This window comes from Esox lucius, chromosome 22 (genome assembly GCF_011004845.1).
Source record: "Esox lucius isolate fEsoLuc1 chromosome 22, fEsoLuc1.pri, whole genome shotgun sequence".
Lineage (NCBI taxonomy): Eukaryota > Metazoa > Chordata > Actinopteri > Esociformes > Esocidae > Esox > Esox lucius.
This window is the reverse complement of record NC_047590.1, coordinates 18856988-18883856: the sequence shown is the minus strand read 5'-3', so window position 1 is coordinate 18883856 and position 26869 is coordinate 18856988. Positions and strand designations below refer to the sequence as shown.

General features: G+C 41.7%; 1 protein-coding gene across 2 annotated transcripts in view; it reads left to right on the top strand.

The window, feature by feature from the left end:
* The window catches only part of LOC117592726 (OX-2 membrane glycoprotein-like), a 28990-nt gene extending 3134 nt beyond the window's left edge, over nucleotides 1–25856 (top strand). For both annotated transcript variants that reach the window (XM_029116499.2, XM_034289561.1), the window contains exons 2-8: nucleotides 41–133; nucleotides 415–534; nucleotides 665–991; nucleotides 8882–9211; nucleotides 12449–12730; nucleotides 14402–14503; nucleotides 24881–25856. In XM_029116499.2, coding sequence (XP_028972332.2) covers nucleotides 468–534; nucleotides 665–991; nucleotides 8882–9211; nucleotides 12449–12730; nucleotides 14402–14503; nucleotides 24881–24885 — 1113 coding nt within the window. In that variant the 5' untranslated portion in view covers nucleotides 41–133; nucleotides 415–467 and the 3' untranslated portion in view covers nucleotides 24886–25856. The remainder of the gene's footprint in view (nucleotides 1–40; nucleotides 134–414; nucleotides 535–664; nucleotides 992–8881; nucleotides 9212–12448; nucleotides 12731–14401; nucleotides 14504–24880) is intronic.
* The last annotated feature ends 1013 nt before the right edge of the window (nucleotides 25857–26869 follow it).

Genomic DNA, 26869 nt, shown 5'->3' with positions numbered 1-26869 from the left:
AGAGAGAGTTGGGTCACACTTGTCATCCTCTGACTCTTAGATTCATCTACAGGGAGACAGTCTGCCAGTAAGATGAGGTCACTACAGCACCGACCCTGAATCTTCAACAGGACTAGTCTGGGTAGTTGATAAGGTAAGTAAATATCTGACTGTTGCATATTTGCATTTTTCACAACATGCTACAGTGAGAATATTACAATCAATAAAAATGAGAGATTTAGACAAAATAAGGTTAAAAATAGACTGACAAAACATAGCTGATCCTAGAAGAGGCAAGGAGAGCAAGGAGCACTATTCAAACTAACAAAATGATTTTTTAGTGAAAATGGTTTTCGGACATTTATAAAAGAGCCTAATTATAATACGTTTATAAATAATCGTCATAAATTATAAATGTTGGTTTATTTCTTACAGAAACCTGGATGAATAATCCAACGTGAGACTTGGTGCCACTCCTGTAGACTAAGATGTGTGTCTCTGCTCTGACTTGGCTGATGCTGATATGTTTGTGGACGGTGATTGTCAGGATACAAGGTAGTCAGTCCTCAACATACTACATTAACTTACTGTAGAAAATGACATGCTTCCCTTGTATTTAAAAGGCATGTTTGACTTACAGTTGACCACATTGAAATGTATGGTTTATCCCCTTGTCAATTGTCAGGTGCGGTTTTCACCGTTTCCAGCCTGACCGCAATGGCCGGCGAACCCGTAACGCTGGGCTGTAATGTCACCACAGCAACAGGAGAGGAGGTCAAGCAGGTCCGCTGGATGGATGAACACGGCCAGAAGCTCCTAACGTACCTGACGGTCGAGCCGGTCGTACCCAGTTTTAATCGTGACGATGTGGAATTGTCGTCTTTATCGCGCAGCCACGTCAGTTTAATCATCATCAAGATGGCGGAGTCTAGACACAAGGGCTGCTACCGCTGCGTCTTTGACATCTATCCCAGTGGAGCGCAGGAGGGGAAAACGTGCCTGAGGATTGAAGGTAAGCTCGGCGCTGGAGGTAACACACTGGATTTGGCTCACTACCAAGGACCTTTGTTCCAAGAATGCTACGACTTCATGAATCTTTCCTAAAAACATACAAGCATCCCTACCCCCACCGAAGTACTAGTATGTCCAAATCGGTCTACTATACGATAATATAAATGCAGGATAGAGTTGGGATGTGTGAACATACAGTGGGTATAGAAAAGAATCACTCCCCTTTAAAATAATCACATTTTGTTGCTTTGCAGCCTGAAATGAAGACAGACACAGTTCTTGTTTCATTCAGCTGTATTTACTCAGTGCAACTTATCGCATCCAAATGAAAGATATAACACCAACATGTCAGATTTTTTTTTTAAAACAATCACTGAGTTGGAAAAAGGATCACCCCCTTGTGTCAGTATTTTATTGAACCACCTTTTGCTTTAATTACAGCCTTTAGTCTGTTGGGATATGTCTCTACTAACTTTGCACATCTAGACGTTGCAATATTTTTCACCACTCTTCTTTGCAGAACTGCTCAAGTTCAGTTAAATTTGATGGTGACCATTTGTGGACTGCTGTCTTCAAGTCATTCCACAGATTTCCAATGGGGTTTAAGTCCGGGCTCTGACTATAGTACAATACTATACTATATTATACTATATACTATACTATATTGGATGTCCTAGGCCATGCAAGGACATTCACATTTTTCTCCTCAACCACTGTGTGGTCAGTTTTGCTGTGTGCTTTGGGTCATTATCATGTTGGAAGGTAAATCGTCTTCCCATTGACAACTTTCTGGCAGAGAACAGCAGATTTTCCTCAAGAATTTAACAGTATTTTGCCCCATCCATTTTACCTTTTATCCTGACAGGTGCTCCAGTCCCTGCTGCAGAGATACAACCCCATAACATGATATTGCCACTTCCATGCTTTACTGTAGGAATGGTGTTATTTGGATGGTGAGCTGTATTGTATTTTCGCCAGACATATAGTTTGCCGTTGAGGCCAAATAATTACATTTTAGACTAATCTGACCACCCCTCTAAGAACTGCCACCTTAACGTGGTGGAGGGGTTTGAGTACCCGAGTGACCCTAGGAGCTATGTTGTCTGGGGCTATATGCCCCTGGTAGGGTCTCCCAAGGCAAACAGGTCTTAGGCGACGGGTCAGACTAAGAGCGGTTCAAAACCCCTTAATGAAGAATTCAATTTTGAGTACCGTGACGTCGCCCGGTATGGCGCAGCCGGGGCCCCACCCTGGAGCCAGGCCCGGGGTTGGGGCTCAAATGCGAGCGCCTGGTGGCCGGGCCTTCCCCCATGGGGCCCGGCCGGGCTCAGCCCGAACGGGTGACGTGGGGCCGCCCTCCCGTGGGCTCACCACCCACAGGAGGGACCATAAGGGGCCGGTGCAAAGAGGATCGGGCGGCAGTCGAAGGCAGGGGCCTAGACAACCCGATCTCTGGACACGGAAACTGGCTCTAGGGACGTGGAATGTCACCTCGCTGGCGGGGAAGGAGCCTGAGTTAGTGCATGAGGTTGAGAGGTTCCGATTAGAGGTAGTCGGGATCACCTCTACGCACGGCTTGGGCTCTGGAACCACACTCCTTGAGAGAGGATGGACTCTTCACCACTCTGGAGTTGCCCATGGTGAGAGGCGGCGGGCTGGTGTGGGTTTGCTCATAGCTCCCCAGCTCTGCCGCCATGTGTTGGAGTTTACCCCGGTGAACGAGAGGGTCGTTTCCCTGCGCCTACGGGTCGGGGATAGGTCTCTCACTGTTGTTTGTGCCTACGGGCCGAACGGCAGTGCAGAGTACCCGACCTTCTTGGAGTCTCTGGGAGGGGTGCTGGAAAGTGCTCCGACTGGGGACTCTATTGTTCTACTGGGGGACTTCAACGCCCACGTGGGCAACGACAGTGACACCTGGAGGGGCGTGATTGGGAGGAACGGCCCCCCTGACTGAACCCGAGTGGTGTTCAGTTATTGGACTTCTGTGCTAGTCACAGTTTGTCCATAACGAACACCATGTTCAAACATAAGGGTGTCCATCAGTGCACGTGGCACCAGGACACCCTAGGCCGCAGGTCGATGATCGACTTTGTTGTCGTCTCATCTGACCTGCGGCCGTATGTCTTGGACACTCGGGTGAAGAGAGGGGCGGAGCTGTCAACTGATCACCACCTGGTGGTGAGTTGGATCCGATGGCGGGGGAGGAAGCTGGACAGACTCGGCAGGCCCAAGCGTACTGTAAGGGTCTGCTGGGAACGTCTGGCCGAGTCTCCTGTCAGAGAGATCTTTAACTCCCACCTCCGGCAGAGCTTCGACTGGATCCCGAGGGAGGTTGGAGATATTGAGTCCGAGTGGACCATGTTCTCCACCGCCATTGTCGAAGCGGCCCCGGATAAGCGGAAGAAGATGGATGGACTAATCTGACCATAACACCTTTTTCCACGTGGCCTTAGAATCTTCAAGGTGCGTTTTGGCAAAGCTCAGTCATGACTGCATGTGGCCTTTCTTGAGGAGTGGCTTTTTTCTTGCAACCCTCCCATACAAGCCACATTTGTGGAGAATTTGTGATATTGTTGTCACATGCACACAATGACCACTCTTTGTCATGAATTCCTGCAACTGCTTCAGAGTTGCTGTAGGAAGCCTCTCTGACCAGTTTCCTCTTGGCTCTTTCATCCAGTTTGGAGCGACGTCCTGACCCAGGGAGGGTCTGTGTTGTACCAAATACCTTCCACTTCTTAATATTAGACTTCACTGTGCTTCTAGGCACTGATAAAGCCTTTGACATTTTTTTTTATCCATCTCCTGACTTGTGCCTGTCCACAACTTTATCCTGGAGATCTTTTGACAATGCCTTGCCACCCGTAGTTGATTGTTTTCTTCAGTTGCACTACCAAGGACTGAAATGCTTCAGGAAAAGCTTGTTTCATGCTGAGCTAATCAAAATGACCACAGCTGATCACAGTTGAAAGTCAGTTGGCTTTGTGTGCTATTGAGAAGGTGATTAACTACACCTGGTTGGGTTAACAAGTAATTTTTAGGAGGGGAGTGATTCTTTTTCCAACTCAGTGATTCTGTTTTTTAATTTGTATTATTTATTTTTTTGACGAGTTGGTATTATATCTTTCACTTGGATGTGATAAGTTGTAAATAAAGCTGAATAAAACAAACATAGTTTTTGTCCGTTTTCATTTCAGGCTGCAAAGCAACAAAATTTCATTATTTTAAAGGGGGGTGATTATTTTCTATACCCACTGCATATTAATGTTCCCAACTTAAAAATATTTTTACAAAACAATGCCTCCAGGGAATTTGAATAGGCTTGTAACTTGGGAATGCCTCAGGGGTGGAAAACCAAAACAGGAAGTGTGCTAAGGTTAGCCAGTCAACTCCCCACTGTGATGACTGTGTTCCCATCATTTTGTTGAGCAGTGTATAAACCTGTAATTTCATGGCTAAGGTATGATTGTGATTTTCTAATTACAAATCATAAAAACAGTACACATCCACCCCAGTATGTGAGGTTTAAGACCCAGACTGCATCTTTAACAGAACCAGAAATGGAAATGGGCGTTTTACTTACATGTCTAGGAGGAAGATCTGCCCTGAAGTCGGAAATGAAGTGTTGGGTTTACTTAATAGAGGGCAGACTTTACATTCCAACTCTGAAACACTCAATTTATTTGTAATAGAGTTGCAACGAGCGGTTCCAGTTAATACCTATCCATTATCTTGAACCATAGAGATATGATTAACGATAGCTACGTTATTGCATATTACTTGTTTCAACTCTATTCTTAATCAGTTACTGTATAGGTTAGGGTTAGGTAAGCATTAAAGATAAAGGTTAGATTAAGGGTAAGGGTTAGAGGTTAGGGTAGGGACAAGAACTAACCTTGGTCAAATGTCAACTTACAGAATTCAGTCTGTTTCAAACACAAGCTTTGCCATCTCCATTGAGTCAATCAATTATATTATTTCATGAGAGCAGATCTGACTACAGTAACTATTTGAAAAGGTGAAACTTCAATGTGCTACAGAACTGTGCTTGCTTTAATGGTTTGGCTAGCCCAAGTCAACATATAGGGACATAATTCCATATTGTACAATGTTGCAGTTGATCTATTCAGTAGGCAGACGCTGCCTCAAACCAGTCTATGACGGCAGAGCCGTTGATGCACTTAAGAATTGATACGTAGTGCCAGGTCAGAGTGGGTAAAATAGGGTCTGTTCACACATCCTTGCACGCTCCGGTTCTGAGGGTATAAATAGTCCAAAATATGTCAGTTTTCACATGTTGTGTCCTGCAGTCAGGAAATCAGTGATCCACTCACAGGTGGCGCAAGACATTTTCAGCTAGAACAGTTTGCCTTGTGGTTCTGGGATGAAGGTGTTGTGTGCCAAGCTTAAATCCTGAGAGTATCCTTGCATACATCCTTGGTTTGTCAAGGTGTACGAGGATGTAGTGGAGGTTGATGTAGATAACATCAACATTAGACCTGTGTTAGAGAAGTCACCTGGTGATTTAAGGGCCTTTGTGAGTAAGAAACTGATTACATTTGTCTGAAGTTTGTTTGACAGTGCCAGATACACAACAGCAGGGCCTTAGTTTGGTAGTTCATCTGTCTAATGCCTTTCCAGACAGAAGAACAGTAATCACTGTAGAATAGCTTTTCCGGCCTGATTTATACATATTGATACAAAAAGACGGAAATATACAAAATAGAAAACACAATGAAACACATGGATAGAAAGCACACACATGAATAAAATCAATCACAGTTTACAGTGAGACATCTTGTATCAGACATTGAAACTGCCTTATTGGCATCAATATGTCTACCTTAAGTTTAATTTGCAAGTCATTCCATGAATAGGGTGCTTTATAATTGAAAGCAATTTTGTCCTAGTTTAGAGTAAGCTCCTGGTATCTCTAATCTTGTGAGCATGTCTAATAACTTAATAAATACATATATGTGGTGAGATATGGGAGTTTCTGAAATACAGCCCTTTATACAAATATCAAGTAGTTTCTGCCCCTTTTAGACCTCAGGTAATCCCAGCCAATTAAAATTGTATATAAGACAATGATGTGTACGAAAGTACCTACTTTCAACATTTCAGTAATCTGGTCAGCCAGTGGCTGTTGGGCTGTGGTCATGCAGGCACTCAGAGCAATGTAAACTTCAACCACAATGACTGTGCTGAATTTCAGGGGGAAAATCTGTTTTCATCAGGACTTAAAGCTCTGAGATTGAGTGTAGGTTTTAATGTAAAAGAACTCAAAGTGCTGCACGGAGACCTATCATTCTGAGGTGAACCACAGTCCTGGCTGGCTTTCCCGCTGCCTCTTCTTTCTTGTCAAATAGATTCACCTTGAAATCTGACTCGTTGCTGCCTTTTATCATATACTGTCGTATGGCAAATCGGAAACAAAACTCATCTGCTAATATTTTTCAGAGTAGCTATAATGTCATGTAAAAGAAATTACAGTGGGCCTCATTCACCAACTATTCTTGAGAAGAAAGAAATCTACTCACGCCGTTTCCACAAAGATTCTGACATTCATCAACGTTTTCTTATTTGGGATTTGTTGTTAGGCAAGAATAGACTACGCACACCAATGTTTCCCATATAACTTTCTCAGGCCTGGTGGTACCCCCGAAAAAACCATAAACAGACGAGGCGCGCAGAATGGCATATTGGCGCAGACAGCATCGGTCAGATGGCGCAGGAGGTGGTCTGCAATTTATATTTGCATTCACATTTTTTTAATATTCAAGACTTAAACAGTGATCATAAGGCTCCATGCTGCATCACCGTTATGGTGCGTTCACACTATTCGCAAAATAATACACAGATAAACTGTGTATTAAGGTTTGAGAATAGCACATTTGTATGAAGGAACGTTGGATTATTACAATGGTTAAAATTGGAATAGAAACGTATTTTAATATATGTTATATGTCTCTGCTCAATTCATATGCCTAATTGATGTAATTCTTACAACCTGCAATGCTAGCTAGAAAACCAGCTTGCTACAATTAGGTAGTCACCAGTGGCGGCTGCTGGTCTTTCAAAGAGGGGAAACTCATTTTCGGCCTACATTAAAACCCTCTGATGGTCTTCATTTGTAGTGACACTTGAGGTCTTTGGGGTCTTTTGGACCCCAGACAATAACATTTAATTTTGTAACAGAACCAAAAAAAAAATTTATATATTTTTTTTAACTCTGTTTATTAATGGCTTCGCTAAAATCAGGTCGACTATATTAGCACTGTCTGCCATCGTGCGCAGTTTAACCCGCATACGACGCTAGCTTAGCCTACTACTGTATATGAATGAATGAATGAACTATCTAAAAAATATATTTTAAACTTTGTAAAACTGAAACAAGGATTGTGGTGTAGCCTATAATTGTGTGAAATGTATGGTGCAAATCGGCTAGCAATTTCTCCAAACAATATCAAGAAATATTGCAGCAGTTTGTCTTTCGAACACATTTGAGAAATCTGCGATGGGACTGAGCGCGAAATAGCTTCAGTGACTTCTTATAGTACAGATCGTTGTCAGTCAAAAGGAGTTGCAGTTTGACAGATTGTCAGATCCTCCAATCATCACGCGGAAGCCCGGAGTCCGGGCCAGCCCACTCCTCATTCATCCCCAGAGACGCTGAGCGTCCGTGGGCGGGACATAATCGCAGCATTTTATCCAATCACTGTCTACTTTTAGAGCACTGAAAAAAACTGTTTCTAAGCAGCCCCATTGAAGGCAATGGACGCTTGATTGTATGAGAATAAAATCGAGTCAGCCGACCTGTAGCTGATTCTGAACTAACTAGTTTTGGAGATGAACGTGTTTTAACGCATTTTTAGTCAATAAAAGGTTTTCACAATAGTACATATTTGACCAATATTTTTTTTGACATTATAGGAGAAGCCGAGCTTCCCTTGCAGTCTTAAAGAAATCCTTACTGGTAGCCACCAGTCAGCTAACGTATCCAATTTTGAAACCAGAAGCATCAACTATCTAGGCCACCTGTCTCCATGCTCCATTTTTTTGGTTTGCGTCTCTGTAGGAACATTTGGTTCTCCGTCACTTGTACACTTGTACAGTGTATGTTACAAGTGGAATGTATAGATGTGCAATGAAGGCAAATTCAGTACAAATGGCAATTCTAAATGTGCAATAAAGGCAAGTAGAGGAGGTCAGAAGTATTAGGTAAAATGTATGCAACGTGGGAAATGAATAGTTGTGAGAGGAGGCAAATGCAAGTACAAATGGCAATCCTGACTGTGCAATCTTGGCCAGTTGGAGGTGTAAGGTAGCGTGTGCAAATGAAATGCAGAGATAGCAGCGAGGAAACATCCTTATCAGATTTTGCATAGCAGTGTCAGAGTCCAAAGAGTACAAAGGGAGTAATGCAACAAGGTCCCTGAAAGGCAGTATATAGCGGTGGGCGAGTGGGTTTAGTTAGTGATGGGTCACAAAGCAGCATTGCGTGCCTTTAGCAGTGGTCGGACCTCTCTGTTCATCCATGGCTTCTGTTTAGGGAAGGTTTTTATTCATTTATGGGTGGTGACATTGTTGATGCAGATGTCATCCAGAACAGAAGAAGCGTATGTTTCAATGTCCATATGGAAGTCAAGGGTGGCTTGAGTGGCAAACAAACTCCAATCAGTGTGTTGAATCTGGTGCTGTAGAAGTAGAAGACATGTAAACACAATGAGCAGGTTTCAACAAAGCTGCTATGCTGGGTGCGAAGGAACATCTTTACAACCTCAAGGTCTAAGTTAGTTTAACTCCGTAACATCTATCTAAACCGCCACTCAGAATGTGATCATCCCATTAAAGCCCGCTCTCTCTCTCTCCCTCTCTGTGTCTGCCCCAGGGAAAGTGAGCAACGAGGGAAATAGAACAGCGGTGAGTGGGAAGCCCATCACCCTGTCCTGCTGGTACAGCCTCCCAGACAGGGTGCACCAGGTACTTTGGAGGAAGACAGCCGAGCAAGGCGACACAAGCAAAGTCGCCTCCTTAGCCAAGAAAGACAATCCCAGCGTTGAGGAGCCTTATCGGGATCGCGCCACATTGAGCCTCTCCCTGGGAAACACCCAGCTCTCCATCCGACCGGTGAGGACGGAGGATGAGGGCTGCTACACCTGCGAGTTCCACACCTACCCAGATGGCACTAGGAGCGCCACGGCCTGCCTCTTTGTCTATGGTGAGTATTTACTGGTTTTGACGGGGTTGTTGTGCATTTGGAAAGTAATTGTAAGGGACTTACTGTCAGTCTAACTAATAAAATACCTACCTACCTTATCGAATTTTTGTTATATAGATGATTACTGTTTTTGAGGAATTTTCCAACTCTCAATTGCGCTGATAAGGATGCCTTGCAAAACGAGTGGTAGTCTTTTGTTACCAATCCATTCAAGGATTAATTCCTGTCAGTTAGTTGGAGAATGTGGGCAGTAGCCAGTTCTTTTACTCATTGAAAGTCAAACAGGCCCCCTGACACTTGAAGGGAGCCAGTGTGTTTATGTATATCCTCCCTGTCATTAATGTTCTTAATGTGAAATCACGCTGTAAGTAGATTTCATCTGGGATGGTCTTGCTGTAGAATTCATATTACTGTAAGAGTGGGAGTAGAAGATAGGAAGGAAATCATATAATAAGGGGATACACCTTTCCCTGTTTGCGCGTGTGTGTGTTCCAAATATAGTACAGGAAGGGGAAGAGCTTTGTGTTAACCGCAACAGTTGACCAAATAGAGTCAAGATTAGGTCACAATACTACTGTTCAGATGTGTAATGATAAAGAGTCCAGTTTACAGTTAGTTTAAGGGTTGGTGGTGTGAGTTATTAGGTAACGTCGTCAAGGATACATTAATGTAGTTGTAGTCATGATCTGGCTATCCAGATTTTAGGGGGTTTTGAAAAATATATGAAAGGATTTTTGTATATTTCCGAAACTACTGTGCACATTTGTTAATGTCATAACTACACTGCCAACGGCGCAGAACCATAGACAACATGAGTTGGTTAATTTTATCCACTCTCTATAAATGTTATAAACCATTTCCCTCCTCAGGATTACTGGAATTGACCTACTTTGGACTTCTCTATGATATCATTGGAATTGACCTTACATGCACAGGCTAGATAGCTAGCTTTGCTCCTGGTAAAACATCACTTAATGGGCTCAGGGGAGAGCTGAATAAGAAGCATTTTGATCAAATATAAATCTCCAAATAGACTTCCTCACCCCGCCATAGAGTACCAGTCAAAAGTCTGGATGCACTTACCAATGGTTACTGTACATAAAGTTCCGGAAATAATTAAGAGACCCACTCCACCCTTTTCTTTCCTTTCCAAAAAAGTTGAAAAGGAAGGTTTTGAGTGAGGAACGGAAGTGTTCAATTTGCAGTGGTCTCTTGATTTTAACCCTTCTTTTCCTCACTCAAAACCTTCCTTTCCAACTTTTTTGGAAAACAAAGAAAAAGTTGAAGTGGTCTCTTAATTGTTTCCGGAGATGTATATTGGGTATATAAACTTCTTTTATATCTGACTGGGGATGTTACACCTTTTGGAGTTAGGCTGATGTTTGAACCTCTGGAACTTGGAGGGATGGAGTTAAAATGAGAGGGCTAAATGTTGCTTAGCATGGATGGGTGTCTAGATCAGTGTTTGTTGATATCCCTAAAACAGTAAAATCTGAAAGATAGGTCCCCATAAATTACTCTTAGGAGGTCCCCACAAGGTATTTTTTGTAGATTGTTTCAATTAGATTTTTCCTACTCAGAGGTTGGATTTTGGATAAAACTAAGAATTAGGCATAGTTAGGCATTATTCATGTTGTAACAAAATAAAAAGTCCAGGAAGGTGAAAACAGTGTGTGTGTGTGTGTGAATGCACTGATACCACTTTTTCATTAACGATACCGATTACAGAACTTTGAGTAACATTCAGTATCTGCCAATACCAAGTATCAAATCAATACTGTCGTTTTCATATTGTTGACATGAAAGAGCTGAATACATGACCTGTGCGGGCATGTGCTATGATTATAAAACACCAAATAAAAAATAAACTATCCATATCTTTGCAAAAGATTAAGAAATATATACATTATAATTGAATTGTATGCCAAAGAACATTACACCTGTCTCAATCTCAATTTAAGATGAAGTGATATTAAAAGCATTTTGAAATTAAAAGCAATTAAACAACACTAAGTCTTATTGAAATATTATCAAAGACTCCAATGACCTTCCATGGGTAGAGTATGTGTGGAAATTGTGCAAATTTAGCAGTTTAGAGTGGATATGTGGATGCGTGAATGGGAGGTGTAGCTTGTTGTTCTTGTTGTCGTCCAATCACAACGTGAAAAATGCTGCACTGAAGGATATTCCTGTTGCACCCTCCCACGTGGCACTTGCTTGTCGATGTTATGGGACCACAAGGCAAATCTGTTGTTGTGCCCTTGAGCAAGGCACTTCACCATAACTGCTTCTATCCCTCTAGATACGATTATTGAAATGGTACGCTCATGGCGTCATAGTGAAAAAGATAATTGTGTACTGTGAGACCCAACATTGCCCAAGGAAATGTATGGAATTTGACAGAATTCTATGCTGTTGGATTTCTGGCTTTGGGCTGGGTTGCTAAAACAGTGTGTGAGTGTTCAGGGTGATAACATTGTCAGAGGGAGGGGTACTGTGTCTCTAGGGGGGAAAGAGGTGATTAATTTGGGCTTGGACACATGACTGGGTCACTGTTTCCCCAGACACTGGCCCTCTGTGAGTGTTTGTGGTGGTGTGTGTGCGTTTTCCCTTCTCGGTGTGTGTGCTCTTTTGCGCCCTGTGGAAACAGCCGTGACCCCGGGTTCTGATGCACATCACGCAACACCTAAAAGGAATTGTTCCTCCAACGATCTGCCTTCCTGACGGTCGTTCCATCTTGTTTCCACATTGTGTCGTCTGATATAATGATGTGTCAGTTTGCCCGATGGAGACCGGAGCCTTGCCCTGTTTTTCAGTCTGTCATGCTGCCTTGAATACAGAGGGAAAAAAGTCTATTGTCTTTGTTCCAAGTGTTCAGACAATGTCAAGACACAAACCGCAAACAGTCACAAACACAAGCCAATATTGGACAATAGGAAGCCGTAATAGACATAGTCGGGGGGGGACCAATCTGGGGACAGGAAAAAATCAGGCAAGGTCACTCTAGAATTGCCAGAGCTTCTTTTCAGACGACACTGACAGTGTCTTGCCAAACTGTATATGACAACCTCAGTCTTTTCATTGTAATTAACATATTCACTTATTAGAAACATACTGTGAAATACATTTTTATTTTTTATTTTATCTAAACACATTGTGTCCTTCATCGCATGCACCGGAGTCATTCCACATTGATTTTCCCATTCATTGTCTGTGATGTCTTCCTCTCTCCCTAAGTGCTACCCGAGCCAGCGATCACCTACGTGACCTCCGACGGGGTCGTCGAAGCTAACTGCACGGCCACGTCCCGTCCGCCAGCCCAGATGGTGTGGAACGTGGAGGGGGACAACCGGACGCTGGGCCCGTCCGTGTCCTCGTCATACAGCCGGGGAGACGGCACCACCCTGGTCACCAGCACTCTCCTCCTACAGGAAGGGCTGCTCCACGACACGCCAGTCAAATGTGTAGTACACCACCAGGGCCTGGACTCGCCAATTTCCGTCAACCTCAAGCTCAGCGGTGAGCAAAACGGCGTTTGCCACGTTGCAGCCGGAAGTTAAAATATTATTTGTTTTCTTTCAAATATAGCTCCCAGAGTGGGTTTGCGCTGGTTTTGAACTTTTAGCACTGTTCTGTCAGTTCCATTCCAGCAGGAAAGTTTAATCACGTCCAGTGAAAATATTTAAAAAATATCTATTTGAACCCAGATTTGCAGTGCGGTTCAAATTGTAAAATTAGGTGTTGAAATCCTGCAGTGTTGTTTACTTATCCTGGATTCCTACACCCAAATAGTAACAAAAGGCATCCAGGATAAGTAAACAACACTGCAGGATTTCAACACCTAATTTTACAATTTGAACCACACTGCAAATCTGGGTAATTGTTGGACAAGCTTCAGTTGCTATTCTAGTGACATGCAATTATGGCCTGTTTGATGGAAGATAGGGATCTATAGTTTCCGGGAACTTGAAAACCAAGACTGGCTTCAAGCCTCTCCCAGATTCCACATAGAGTATGTTTGTATTTTTTTTAGGCTCATTATGTTCAATCATGAGTTATGGTGTAAATGAGGAATAGTATATTCATTTTTAACAATTTTTTATATATTATTCCATAAAAGTATCTCAACAAAAATGAAATGTAGATGTTTTCTCCAAAATAATGTGTGAGTTGTTCTTACATTCAGTTTGTATCTGCTGTCAGGATGTTTACACTCCCATATGGTTACAACCAAAGAATGCATTTGGTCATGAAGTTATTTTTCAGTTGATTAAAAAACATTCCTGTATTGGCAATGCAAATGGCCTACTATACCATCTTAAATGTGTCTTATAGTAGGTTATACTGTAGGCTTGAAAATTTTGGTTATACTGTGGCTTGAAAAATATCATTAGCATTGCAATTTGAGTGCTTCATGAATTAAAACACAATAATCACCCATATGTGTGTAGGTCTATTTGATCATTAAATCTTGCCATGTCTCTTACGATTAAATCAGTTATTTTCTGCCTTGCTTCTAATCTGACTTGCGTGTGTTACTTAAAGAATAAAATTATAAAGCAATACACCATTTGTACAGTCAAAGACAGATTGGACATGGACGTGTTGAGGAAATTTCCCACATAAATCATTGTTTGTGTGGAAAAATTATAATGTAAAAAAATTAATTATTCTGAAGGATCTATTCAACACCCAATCATTTTTGATGCACAGCACACTGAATGCTCCAAGGTCAATTGGATTTTCTACAAAAGGACAGGCCAAGGTGATGGAATGCAATCTGATTGGTGGATGAGCTTGGCGTTTTATTGACATGAACAGGATAATATCCACTTGACCAAGTGGGTAGCAGGTTGAGCGCATTTATTGCTATGGTCTCTGATACAATTCATGCTCCCTATCTGATTTTGTTAAAAGTCTGGTTTGACAGAGTTCGCTTGGTTACTAATCCAGCTTCCTGGAATACTCTGGTAAATCAAAATGAGTCATTGCTTAATCTCACTGAAGTCAGTCTCACAGGTGTCAGTTATGCACACCAAAATCACTCGTCACTTCATAAAAGTGTCTGCTAGATTACTTAAATGTAAACGCTAAATGTAAAAGTGAAATATGCTATTAATATGATATGGTATATATTGAATGATTAGTCACATATATCTGTCTGTAATTGTCTTTGTGTGTTCTTTGCAGTTGGATCAGCCCTCACTACTCTCATCTCGTTATCCTGCTTGGCAGCGCTACTCATCTGCACTCTGTGTGTGTGCTTCTGCAAGTGCTTCCTGTGCCGAGATGGTGAGTAGCCAATCAGCTTCACAGAATCTTTCATAGAAATGTATCAAACAGAGTGGAAATACAGATCACTATCCAATAAACATTGTAATTCTATCCAAACTGTTTTGAATGCCCTACTCAACATGTCCAAGTCAAGTCAACTTTATTCATAAAGTCCATTTCCAAACAACAGGTGTCAACCAAAGTGCTGTACACTGAAATGTACACAACATCAAAAAGAAAACCATACATGAAACACACAGCTCCGGGAAATAATTAAGAGACCAATGCAACTTTTTGTTTCCTTTCCAAAAATTTTTAAAAGGAAGGTTTTGAGTGAGGAACAGAAGGGTTAAAATTAAGACACACTGCAACTTGAACGTGTCGGTTCCTCACTCAAAACTTTCCTTTTCAACTTTTATGGAAAGGAAAGAAAAAGGTACAGTGGTCTGTTAATTTTGTCCGTGGCTGAATAGCTAAGTATATTCACACAAGACATGACAGACATAAACGCAACTTCCTACCCATTTGCGTCAGGGCCGGTGCCAGGATGACATGACTGAGGGTGCATTTTGTATGAGGGGGGGGTGTCTAATCACTGCGCGCATACCCACCCAGACAAAAAATGTTATACATGTGTAGGCGTGTAATACCGCTGGAAACACGTTGATCTATGATGATCATACCGTATTGACGATGACACTTGGACCGGGTCGAACTCATACGATCGGCTGTGTAGCCTAAATGGGGAACCTGAGGGGGCACGACTTGCTACCTGAGGGGGCAACGCCCCCTTTTGCCCCCTGTGGAACTCAAATGCTATAGAAAAAAGGTAGGTGTTAAGATGGGATTTAAAAATGTTGCTGCTAGTGGAAGACCTAATAAATAAAGGTAGGCTATTCCACAATTTTGGAGCAGCAACAGAACAGGCATGGTCTCCTATGAAATTATATCAGCACTGTGGAGCACACAAAAGCAATTGGTTGGAAGACCTAAGGGGTCCTGGAGGAGGAGTGGTGGATAAGGAGGTCAGAAATATAGGAGGGTGCTGATCCATGTAGGGCATTAAAACAAATAAAAGAACCTTAAAATCAGGCCTATATTTAACAGGTAGCCAGTGGAGAGAGGCCAGTACAGGAGTGATGCTCACTCTTTGTACCGGTTAAAAACCTAGCAGCTGCATTTTAGACAAGCTGAAGACGAGACCCAAGGTCCAAGGTCAACATCCTACTTGCTACTCTATTCCCTACGTTAGGGGCCAGCATCATGCGGCCCATGGGCCACAATCAGAATTAGTTTGGTTGGGATTTATGCTTATTTTTTGGAAAACACCACAGAATTCAGCTAAATCTGCTCTGAAATATTACCCTGACTAAAATAAGAGGCATAATGTGACTTAATCTAATCATAGTATTTTGGGCTCAGTTAAGGTCTATTTGCATTCTATACTTTTTACTGTTATTTTACCAGATAAGTATGTTATGAACACATTTCTATTTTGGCTAAAACTACTGGTCAAAATAATTTGAACTTGAATAGGGTGTCGTTTGAGATAAATAGTGAGAAAAGCCACCAAAAGCACAGTAGTGCTACTGTAGCGCACATCCTCACAGCCGACACAATGTGACTTGGTTAGGTCAGCCAAGTTATGAGTGGTTCTCATAACCCCGGTTATCTCCAACTTTTGTTACTTCATGTGTTCTTAATAAAAAAAAGGACTGCGTTAGCAGACTGAAAGAGATGCTAAGAGCCAGCTGTACATTTTTGGAGTGTCCTGCTCCAGAGGTTTGCATAGTCAGGCCCTGTTATATAAACACAAAATCAGCCTCTGAGCCATAAGGTCTCACTGCACCTTCATTTTGGAGTGTTTTCCCACTGGTGAGCGTGGGAGTCTTTGGGTCAATCACTTGACCTATGGGTTAAACTTATGGGTTAAAAATACAGTATTATATGAGGAACTGAATGTTACTGTATATGGTGTCAAGCTTCGCCATAATGGACTTTCAGGATTGCATTTTGTGGATTAATGGAATATCATAGCAGTTGATGAAAAATGTAATAATTGTTCCAAAGAAGATTTTAGTAATCTATTAGGTAATCCTATCCAGTTGGTACGTGTCAAAGTAACATCCACATGAATGGCACCCAAGGTTTCCCAGCAGAACATTGCCCAAAGCATCACACTGCCTCCGCCGGCTTGCTTTCTTCCTATAGTGCATCCTGGTGCCATGTGTTCTCCAGGTAAGCGCACCCGGCCATCCACATGATGTAAAAGAAAATGTTATTAATCAGAACAGGCCACCTTCTTCCATTGCTCCGTAGTCCAGTTCTGATGCTCACGTGCCCATTGTAGGCGCTTTTGACAGTGGACAGGGGTCCGCATGGGCACCCTGACTGGTCTGCTGCTACGCAGCCCCATATGCAACAAACTATGATGCACTGTGTATTCTGACACCTTTCTATCAGTACCAGCATGAACTTTTTCAACAATTTGAGCTAGAGTAGCTTGTCTGTTGGATTGGACCACACAGGCCAGCCTTCACTCCCCACGTGCATCAGTGAGCCTTGGCCACTCATGACCTTGTCGCCGGTTCACCACTGTTCCTTCCTTGGACCACTTTTGATAGGTATTGACCACTGCAGACCGGGAACACCCCACAAGAACTGCAGTTTTGGAGATGCTCTGATCCATCATAACTTGGCCCCTTGACAAAGTCACTCAGATCCTTACGCTTGCCAATTTTTCCTGCTTCTAACACATCAACTTTGAGGACAGAATGTTGCCGAATATTTTACACCCCACAGTGCCATGATAACAAGATTATCAGTGTTATTCACTTCACCTGTCAGTGGTCATAAAGCTTGATGCAAAGCTCAACAGAATTGCCATTCAACTTTCACAGTTTCATGCGGAATGGAAAGTTACCATGGCATCTTTTGACATGGAGGCGGGAGGTCCACAGGAAAGTGAGAAGAGACATGAGATGATCCTGTTTCATCATCCTTTCTTTGACCCTCGACCTCCATTAACACCTTCTTCCCTGACGTGGGAGTCGATGATGTAAGGGGGAAACAGTCAGGTCCCGGCAGTTCCAATGGTGTGTGGAGCTCGCTATGCCCGCATCGCTTAACAAAAACATCTCAGTCCCCAGGTAGATAAAGAAAGCAATGTTGCCAAACTTAGCTTTTTTGTCTGCCAAATGGGAGATTTTGCAGGTTTTCTTTTCTCTGTTATTTCTGATTGGGAAATCATTTCTGGTCAGTTTCTGGTAGCTTTTGTTTCCATCGGTATTTAACCTACCTGGTATTTAAAATTCATTTTGAAGTACTATTTTAACACACAAAGTAACTAATATAAAGCCCCATACTCAGGTTCAGTCTAAGAACTGGAACCTGTGTACAGCCCAGGGTGTGAGTGTGTTGGAAGTGGCACCGCGGGCTGGCTGATGATGCTCATTTAGAAATCCTCTGTGATATAGTTCTGGGGTTTGGCTTGGTTTCTGTGTAAGAAATGATTAGAGAGTAAGACCTCTTAACCTTTTGTTAGAGTGGCTAGTCTGCCTCTGACACATGAAGACAAATCAGTTTGGGTTTACTGAGGAATTGTAATGACTGTGTATGGGTGCGGGATCTATTGACTCATGTCTGGGTTGTACAATACTTTAGCGTTGTAGGGTGATGCAATGTGGCCGTTTTAACCAAACATAGTGTTTTTCAAAATTCTTACAGAAAGGCCTATATTTTGGGGGGGGTTAAATAATTAAAGTCAATTTGTATTTGTTAGAGAAAGCGTCCACTTAAATTAAATTTGAGAGGGACATTTGATTTATAGTTTCCTTACTGCATTCATGTTTTTTCTTAGGTGATGTTAGTGTTATGTCCTGACACACAGATAGTCAGGGCTTCCATCCTGATGTCGCTTTCATTGCAAATTTATTACGTGATTAGGAAGGATGGAATGTGTGCCACTGGCTGACGAGTGGATGGGATTCCCCATAGGGCCTTCGTCGCCAGGGATTTCCTGGACATATCGCACTCTAGTGACTCCATCTGGTGGCTCAGGAGCCTGCAAAAGCCAAAGAAGGTCATCCAGTGGTTCAGTGTTTCCTCACATGCATTGACACATGTGAATTCCATGTTGGAAAAAGACGACTGGCTTGACGCAGATGCCTTGCAAAAAGACGCCCGATCATTAGGCGTAGCTGCATTGATGCAGGTCAAGTTGGAAAAAATATGGAATTGGAAAAGTCTAGAACAGATCAAGAATACATTGGCCCTATCATGAGAGAGAAGAAACAAATATCTACTCCAAATTGTTAACTGTACACTACTTTTTCTTTCTATTCACCCATGAGAATCAAACCCAGAACCCTGGTGTTAAAGGTACCTTGCTTTGTCAACTGGGCTATAAGGTAATTTCTTCAGACAGGAAGTGAAGGCTCCAAAAGCAACATCCGTTCAGACGCAGACATTTCCTTGTTGGTTCACCCTCTGATTCATGATGTGGATTTAAGACCAAAGATGTGTCCTTGTTAGCACCATTCGCTCCATAAAACCTGATATAAAAATAGTGCACTACATAGAAAAGGGCTTTTTATTTGGGATGCATGCTGGGTGTGTTTCTGAGTGCTTCTCATTTTTTATACTTTTCAGTGGAAAATGTAGCTTGTCTGGCATACAGGATATTTGTTCTAGCCCCATTTACAGGAATTGAGGTGTAGTTCCATAATCATCCACTTTAGATTTACTGCGAGACTGAGGTGTTATTTTACATAGAAGTTACTCTGAGAATTAAATGAATACAACATTTGGTAACTCAATATCATTTCATGTGTACAGGACTTAAGTATGACTTAATGTTCTCATGTCACCCCTGGCAAAAAATAAAACTTAGGTAATTTGTTTTCATTTATAAATTGAACCAAGTTTGCTGTAAGGGTTGTTTAAGGGTTGATGCTTCTCTCCACTCCCCACAGAATAACAAGTGATTGGACTGGCCATTCAGTGCTAGTTCCTCAATAGAATGAACCTTTTCTAATCCGGTACTTGGAGCCAGATTCACATGAGGGGCCAGGAGGAGGACAGAGGGGGGGACAAATAACCGCGAATCTGACACTGCCCAGTGGAGAACAACAAGTCTTCTTTCTCTTAGTGTTCAGGCCTCGTGTGGCTGACTTCGCACACCCCTGTGCCCTCGAGGACATTGTTTAGAAGGCCCCTGCTAACCACTTTAGGGGGTCAAAAGGCGGCTTTGACGTCACAACATTGATGTGAGGTTGATTTGTTGAAGAGGGTGGTTGCATTGATAATTTGAGTCGATATGAAATGTACTTCCGTCTATGGTATATTATGGGGCTTAAATATTTGCCAACCATGTGATGCTAACATGGAATGAGAGATTACTAACGTTTTGTAACTGATTGTTGACCTTTGTCCATTTAGAAAAATATGTTTTGGTGCAGGTTATCCTTATTTGGTAGGCTTTTGTTCCATATAGCAATGAGAAGGACAAACTTAGCCATCCTAAATAAACTTGGTTATGTTTGTAAGTCCTAGAATCAGTCTGGACTGTGGTGCAGTTTGTTGATATGTGTGGGAAGACAGTGGGACCAGCACAGAACCACAAGTGGGTTTCCATGGTCTTACTGTGGTTCTACAAAATTAATGGGCCAAAGCGGTTTCGGTCTGCCTCAATGACAGCTGGGAAGTAGGACTTAAACCAATGCCGAGAATGAAACTACATTCAGGTAAAAGGTTTTTTTCTGACCCAACATCTGTCCTTTGAAGAAACTTATTTTGTTTCAGGTTGAATGAGATACTGTAACAAAATTAATCTTGTGAGATTCAGCCAGTCAGGCAGGAATTGAAGTCCAGATTAAAAAAAATAAATTATTTGATAAAGGGGGATGTTTGCATGGGGCACCTTTAATCTGCAACGCCACAGGACGTGCGGGGAGTAACCATATCCTGTCCGGCACGCAAACATTATCAGACAACCTTATGGGAAAAACTCTGATTGTTTTCAAGTGGAAAAGAGAGACACAATCTACAGGGTAGATAATGATTGTTTCCAATTATTTTGACTATTTAGTGTGGTCAAATTTCAAATCTCGCAACCTGGTTGGCTGTCCTTTGAGTGGAAGGTGACACCTGCTGGGGGTTGCCAGGATGTGTTGTTTTACTTTTCAAGGCTTTTATGTTTCATACAAGTTCATGCCTGTATTACATGGAAAAGGTGTAACGAATTTGCCTGGCTAACCAGCTTAATGCTACTCCCACGGGTGTTGGTGGAATCGTTTAGTTTGAGATGTCAGGTTACCACTAGGTATCCTATTTACAAACATTTGCCATCCACGTAAGTACAGTATGGTATTCACAAACAATAATAAGGCAACTTCTAGGGAATTGCAGGCAGACATGTTTTGGTGCTATGTGTGTATGTGGTCTTTCAGGGCTGGACGTATGTTTTGGCGTTACGTGTGTATGTGGCAGCGTAGGAACTTCACGGCGGCCATGGTCTTTGTTGCCATTCACTCTTGCCGTGCTGCCCCTGAAATCATAGTACGCCGTAAAGCCACCATCGCCTCTGTGCCCCTGCTATTGTCAAAATCTCACGGTCAGCAGTTTGTAGTTCGCAAATGAAAACAACCACAATAATGTACTACATGCAGGTAAGCAAGCTAGCTAGTTATCGATAGATTGCTGACTTATTTAGTGCTTACCTGAATCAAACCTCTCTGTTTTGGAAGGTGCGTTCATGAGCAACTGGGATGTGGGATAACTCAGAATACACCTGAACGCTTTTTGAAAGCTCAGAGTAAGTAAGTAAGGTTTGACATAATTTGACACGGCAGCGTTTGTGGTGAAAGATTAAAAAACAGAAATTACTTGCTCTGCGCACAAATAAGTCACTATATTCGTTTATTTAGGCTGTACTCATTAGCGCAGGTGATTGTGATGTTAAACCGCTAAACTTAGCGTTTTAGTTTTGGGTAACTGAGGTAATGTTATATTTCTGGCTAGCTAGTCTTAACGGTACTTAACTGTCAATGCCTGTTTGTTGTCATCCTGTGAACGCTCCCAACTAAAACTTCTGAAATGAAACTGATTCTAGAATCTATTAAAAAAAAATGTAGGGAGGAGTAGATGTAATTTCAAGCGTTATAACATGGTAATTACGTTTTATGTGGCAAAAACATCAATTAAAATAAGTTATTATTCAAAATATGATATTAAAAACTAAATAATGTGTATGTTTTTATGTCATGCATGTTTTCTTATCAACGATTTAAGTATTTTATTTGTAAGCTCCAAAAATGAAGAAATTTCAAGCCTGATATCCTGGACATAAGTTTTATTTTTATTTTCTGTGTTCCTGGAAATGAGTGTGTGTTTAATTTAAAGGTTGAAAACATTTCGAGAATTTTACACATTTCTACATTGCACTGGATGAATTTAATAAATACACACAAAGAGAAAATATGGACATTGTTTAACAACAGCAATAGATATTGCTATTTACAGCTATTTTCTTTTTACAAAAAACATGTTTCAGTCAAGTATGGGTATATGTTTAGCCCAATATAGATTGGGATTTATCGCACATAGATAAAATACTATGACAGATTTGTTTAAGTATTTCTGCCATTTATAGTGGGACTGCAAATCATTTATAAATGTATCTGACTTGGAAAACATGTAGATGTTTTTATGTGTTACGAATAAAAATGTGCATATACTCGTAGCATAGTAAATAGATTAGTAAGTGGAGCAATTTGTTTTTAGCTTAATCTCATTTACCTTTGTGCCTTGCACCAAAGTCATAACATTCTATTGCATAATAAGGTTTGCAAGTAGCCTAGTGTTTAAGAGAGTAAATTTAAAAAAGACAGTGGTATTATGTAGCCTAGTGTTTAAGAGAGTGTGGTAAAAAAAAAAACTGGTATTTGCACCAGACCTATGGTTGCTCCTGTAACTCAATTGAGGATCAACAATCAGTAAAAAAAAAAAATACCTTGGTGTTTCTCCTATTACTATGGTATTTTTCTGCCATGGTAGACAAAAATACCATGGTATTTTCTTCAATGTACTACCATGGTACAGTTTCTTTTTTTAAAAGATGGGGCAAATACATTAAAAGAAATTAAATAACATTTTATGCATTTTAGATTTTTTTACTGTTGGCCAGAAAGAAAAAAAACTATTTAACAGCAAATTGACATATTTAACAGTGGGATGGAGAGACGTGGAAGTCTATTAATTTGCCATGGCTTTTGTTAATATAATATCTGAGGGAGTTGTTATATATATCAGTGGGGAGAACAAGTATTTGATACACTGCCGATTTTGCCGGTTTTCCCACTTACAAAGCATGTAGAAGTCTGTAATTTTTATCATAGGTACTCCTCAACTTTGAGTGACATTATCTAAAATAGAAATCCAGAAAATCACATTGTATGATTTGTAAGTAATGAATTAGCATTTTATTGCATGACATAAGTATTTGATACATCAGAAAAGCAGAACTTAATATTTGGTACAGAAACCTTAGTTTGCAATTACAGAAATCATATGTTTCCTGTAGTTCTTGACCAGGTTTGCACACACTGTAGCAGGGATTTTGGCCCACTCCTCCATACAGACCTTTTTCAGATCCTTCAGTTTTCGGTGCTGTCGCTGGGCAATAAGGACTTTCAGCTCCCTCCAAAGATTTTCTATTGGGTTCAGGAGACTGCCTAGGCCACTCCAGGACCTTGAGATGCTTCTTACGGAGCCACTCCTTAGTTGCCCTGGCTGTGTGTTTCGGGTCGTTGTCATGCTGGAAGACCCAACCACGACCCATCTTCAATGCTCTTACTGAGGGAAGGAGGTTGTTGGCCAAGATCTCGCGATACATGGCCCCATCCATCCTCCCCTCAATACGGTGCAGTCGTCCTTTCCCATTTGCAGAAAACCATCCCCAAAGAATTATATTTCCACCTCCATGCTTCACGGTTGTGATGGTGTTCTTGGGGTTGTACACATCATTCTTCTTCCTCCAAACACGATGAGTGGAGTTTAGACCAAAAAGCTCTATTTTTGTCTCATCAGACCACATGACCTTCTCCCAATACTCCTCTGGATCATCCTGATGGTCATTGGCAAACTTCAGATGGGCCTGGACATGCGCTGGCTTGAGCAAGGGGACCTTGCATGTGCTGCAGGATTTTAATCCATGACGGCGTAGTGTGTTAATAATGGTTTTGAGACTCTGGTCCCAGCTGTCTTCAGGTCATTGACCAGGGCCTGCCGTGTAGTTCTGGGCTGATCCCTCACCTTCCTCATGATCATTGATGCCCCACGAGGTGAGATCTTGAATGGAGCCCCAGACCGAGGGAGATTGACCGTCATCTTGAACTTCTTCCATTTTCTAATAATTGCGCCAACAGTTGTTGCCTTCTCACCAAGCTGCTTGCCTATTGTCCTGTAGCCCATCCCAGCCTTGTGCAGGTCTACAATTTTATCCCTGATGTCCTTACACAGCTCTATGGTCTTGGCCATTGTGGAGAGGTTGGCGTCTGTTTGATTGAGTGTGTGGACAGGTGTCTTTTATACAGGTAACGAGTTCAAACAGGTGCAGTTAATACAGGTAATAAGTGGAGAACAAGAGGGCTTCTTAAAGAAAAACTAACAGGTTTGTGAGAGCCGGAATTCTTACTGGTTGGTAGGAGATCAATTACTTGTGTCATGCAATAAAATGTAAATTTATTATTTAAAAATCATACAATGTGATTTCTGGATTTTTGTTTTAGATTCCGTCTGTCACAGTTGAAGTGTACCTATGATAAAAATTACAGACCTCTACATGTTTTGTAAGTAGGAAACACCGCCGATTTTGCAGGTTATCAAATACTTGTTCTCCCCACTGTATGTGTAAATGTGTGTGTCTGGGAGCCTTCCACAATCTGTTCGGACAAGTGTCACGTGTGATTAGATTGTTATGAAACTTTTGGCTGAGAACATTGCTTTGATTTCATCAGTTCCAGGAAAAAGTCCTTAATCAAACCAAAGAAACGTTAAATGTGGATGTTATTCTGATAGGCGTTTATCACATTAAAGACAAGTGTGTTAATATCCTGCCTTGTGACAGACTGGGATCTGTCTCCACCTGACGCCGGGTGAATGATCCTGTGTTGAAGACGTTAGGTTGTCTGGAAAAGGGTGGGACTTTTTTCCACTGACACAAGACTGGTTGTGCTCTTTTCCTGAAACTGTTGAGTAGATAAGAGAGCAGTATTTTGAGTTCATGATCATGACAATAAATTACCCCCTCCCTCTCTCCCCTCCATCCTTCCCTCCCTCTCTCCCCTCCATCCTTCCCTCCCTCTCTCCCCTCCATCCTTCCCTCCCTCTCTTCAGATTGAACTCTGACCTGGAACCGTGGAAAAGGGCTGCGTTCTGGCCCTCTGGTTTGACCAGGCGCTCGGCACCATATGCTCCATGTCTGTGAGAAGGGACAACGTGCTTCAGTATTTCAGGGACGGATCATTAATAATTGTTGTGCAGACCCCAATGAAACCACTGAAATGGATATACACTTTCTTCCCACCAGTGACAAACACATGAACAAGACTTAGGCCATGTTTCTAGGCCACAGACACCAATGAAAATATGCCATTGAAGCTTAATGGTTCTAGCCTGGTCCCTGATCTGTTTGTAATGTCTCACCGACACCTAGGGTTTTTGCCATGCCAATGGCACAAACAGGTCAGAGATCAGCTAGTAATCAGCCCATGAAAAAGAAAAGTCTATGATAAGGCCTGATAACTAAGTGCTTTGGAGATTATTTCTGTGTATGTATATACACAGGCATTTTTATGCTTTAGGTTGACCAAGACAGTTGGGAAAGTTAAAGAAGAGGGTGTTGCGGTCAGAACAGGTTTAACCCACGCTGCAGTGGTATATGTCATGTATCTGTACTGTTCCACCATGTTAAGTGCTTCGTTCTTTGAATTAGAATGGCTGCTCTGTCTAGGACATCAGAGCAAAGGACAAACGTTTTGGACCCTCTGAAAACTGTCTAGTATCGACCTCTGGTGGTCATCAGTGGTCACAAGTCCTTCATGCTAGAATCTGTTGTGGGGAAAAACCATCATGCCGCTCATTTTGTAAAGCGCATTTCAAATATCTTTATTCTATTAATATAAAACACTTATGTTGAATGAGAGTGATATGATTAACATGTTGTTTCAGCTGTATGACAAAGCTGATTTATTTTATTGCTCATGCTCTACATTTAATGTGGTACAATTTACAACACAACAGCCTCTGTTTATTAGCAATTGTATTTTTGCCACTTTTTATGACATCACTAAAATAAACCCTACTGGCCTAATGTCTTTGTGAAATTCAATCGATGAAAAAAAGCACATGACATGGATGTCAGGTTGTCCTTTTTGACACTGTGAGTGTTCTTGTTTCAGCTTTGGAAACAGCACAAGTATCCCTTGTGTACTTAGAAATGATGCTTGAAGGTATTATAGATGTATGTCCAGAATGTGTTTTATTACACGAGCAACATGGGAACAAATATATATATCTTTTCCACTGTTGACCCTTCACTAACAGACTGTTTCAAACCATGCATTTGATGTCCATGTCTTTTAAAGTGGGCATTTCATGTACTCAGAGTGCAAACTATACAATGACTATCGGGTGGTCAACTTTTTCTCCAGGGCTTAAAGGGTACCCTGCACAGCAGGTATGTTCTTCAGTGAACTGAAGTCTTACAATCCTTACAGTGTCTTGCTTGTGTTATGTAATGTCTGCAGTGTAGATGAAGATAAATCCAATCCTTTACACCAGCTCATAGGGCCTGAACCACCCAACAATCCTAAATGGCCAAGTCAGACCAACACACACACAGCAGACCATCATTTCTACTCAAACACAGACCCACACAATACCAGAACCAAAGACACTATCAACATGCCAAAGGTGTGGGCAGATGTGTTACTACCATGCAGTATCAAGGCCTTTGCCTGACTAACATTAAAGGCGTAGACCACCCAATTATCAGATTTTTTCAGATGTTTCCTTACTATAGATTATTAGATGATTTTTAAGGTAAAAATACGGCTGACATATTTGGAGAGTTTTTGGTGGCCTATGCCTTTAAATAGCAGCTTGACTAATATTTCAGTCTTCAAAGTAGCCTGATGGAAAAAAAAGATTCTATCAAATCAGTCTTACCTTGTAAAATTGTTTACAGAGGTATGGGTTGATTCTCCTGGGCTTTACTCCCACTCCTATATTGATATCAAAACGTACATCAACAACAACTAACCCTCCCTTGTCTCATGACTGAGCACCAGTGTTAGCTAACAATAGATAATGACATTTTACATT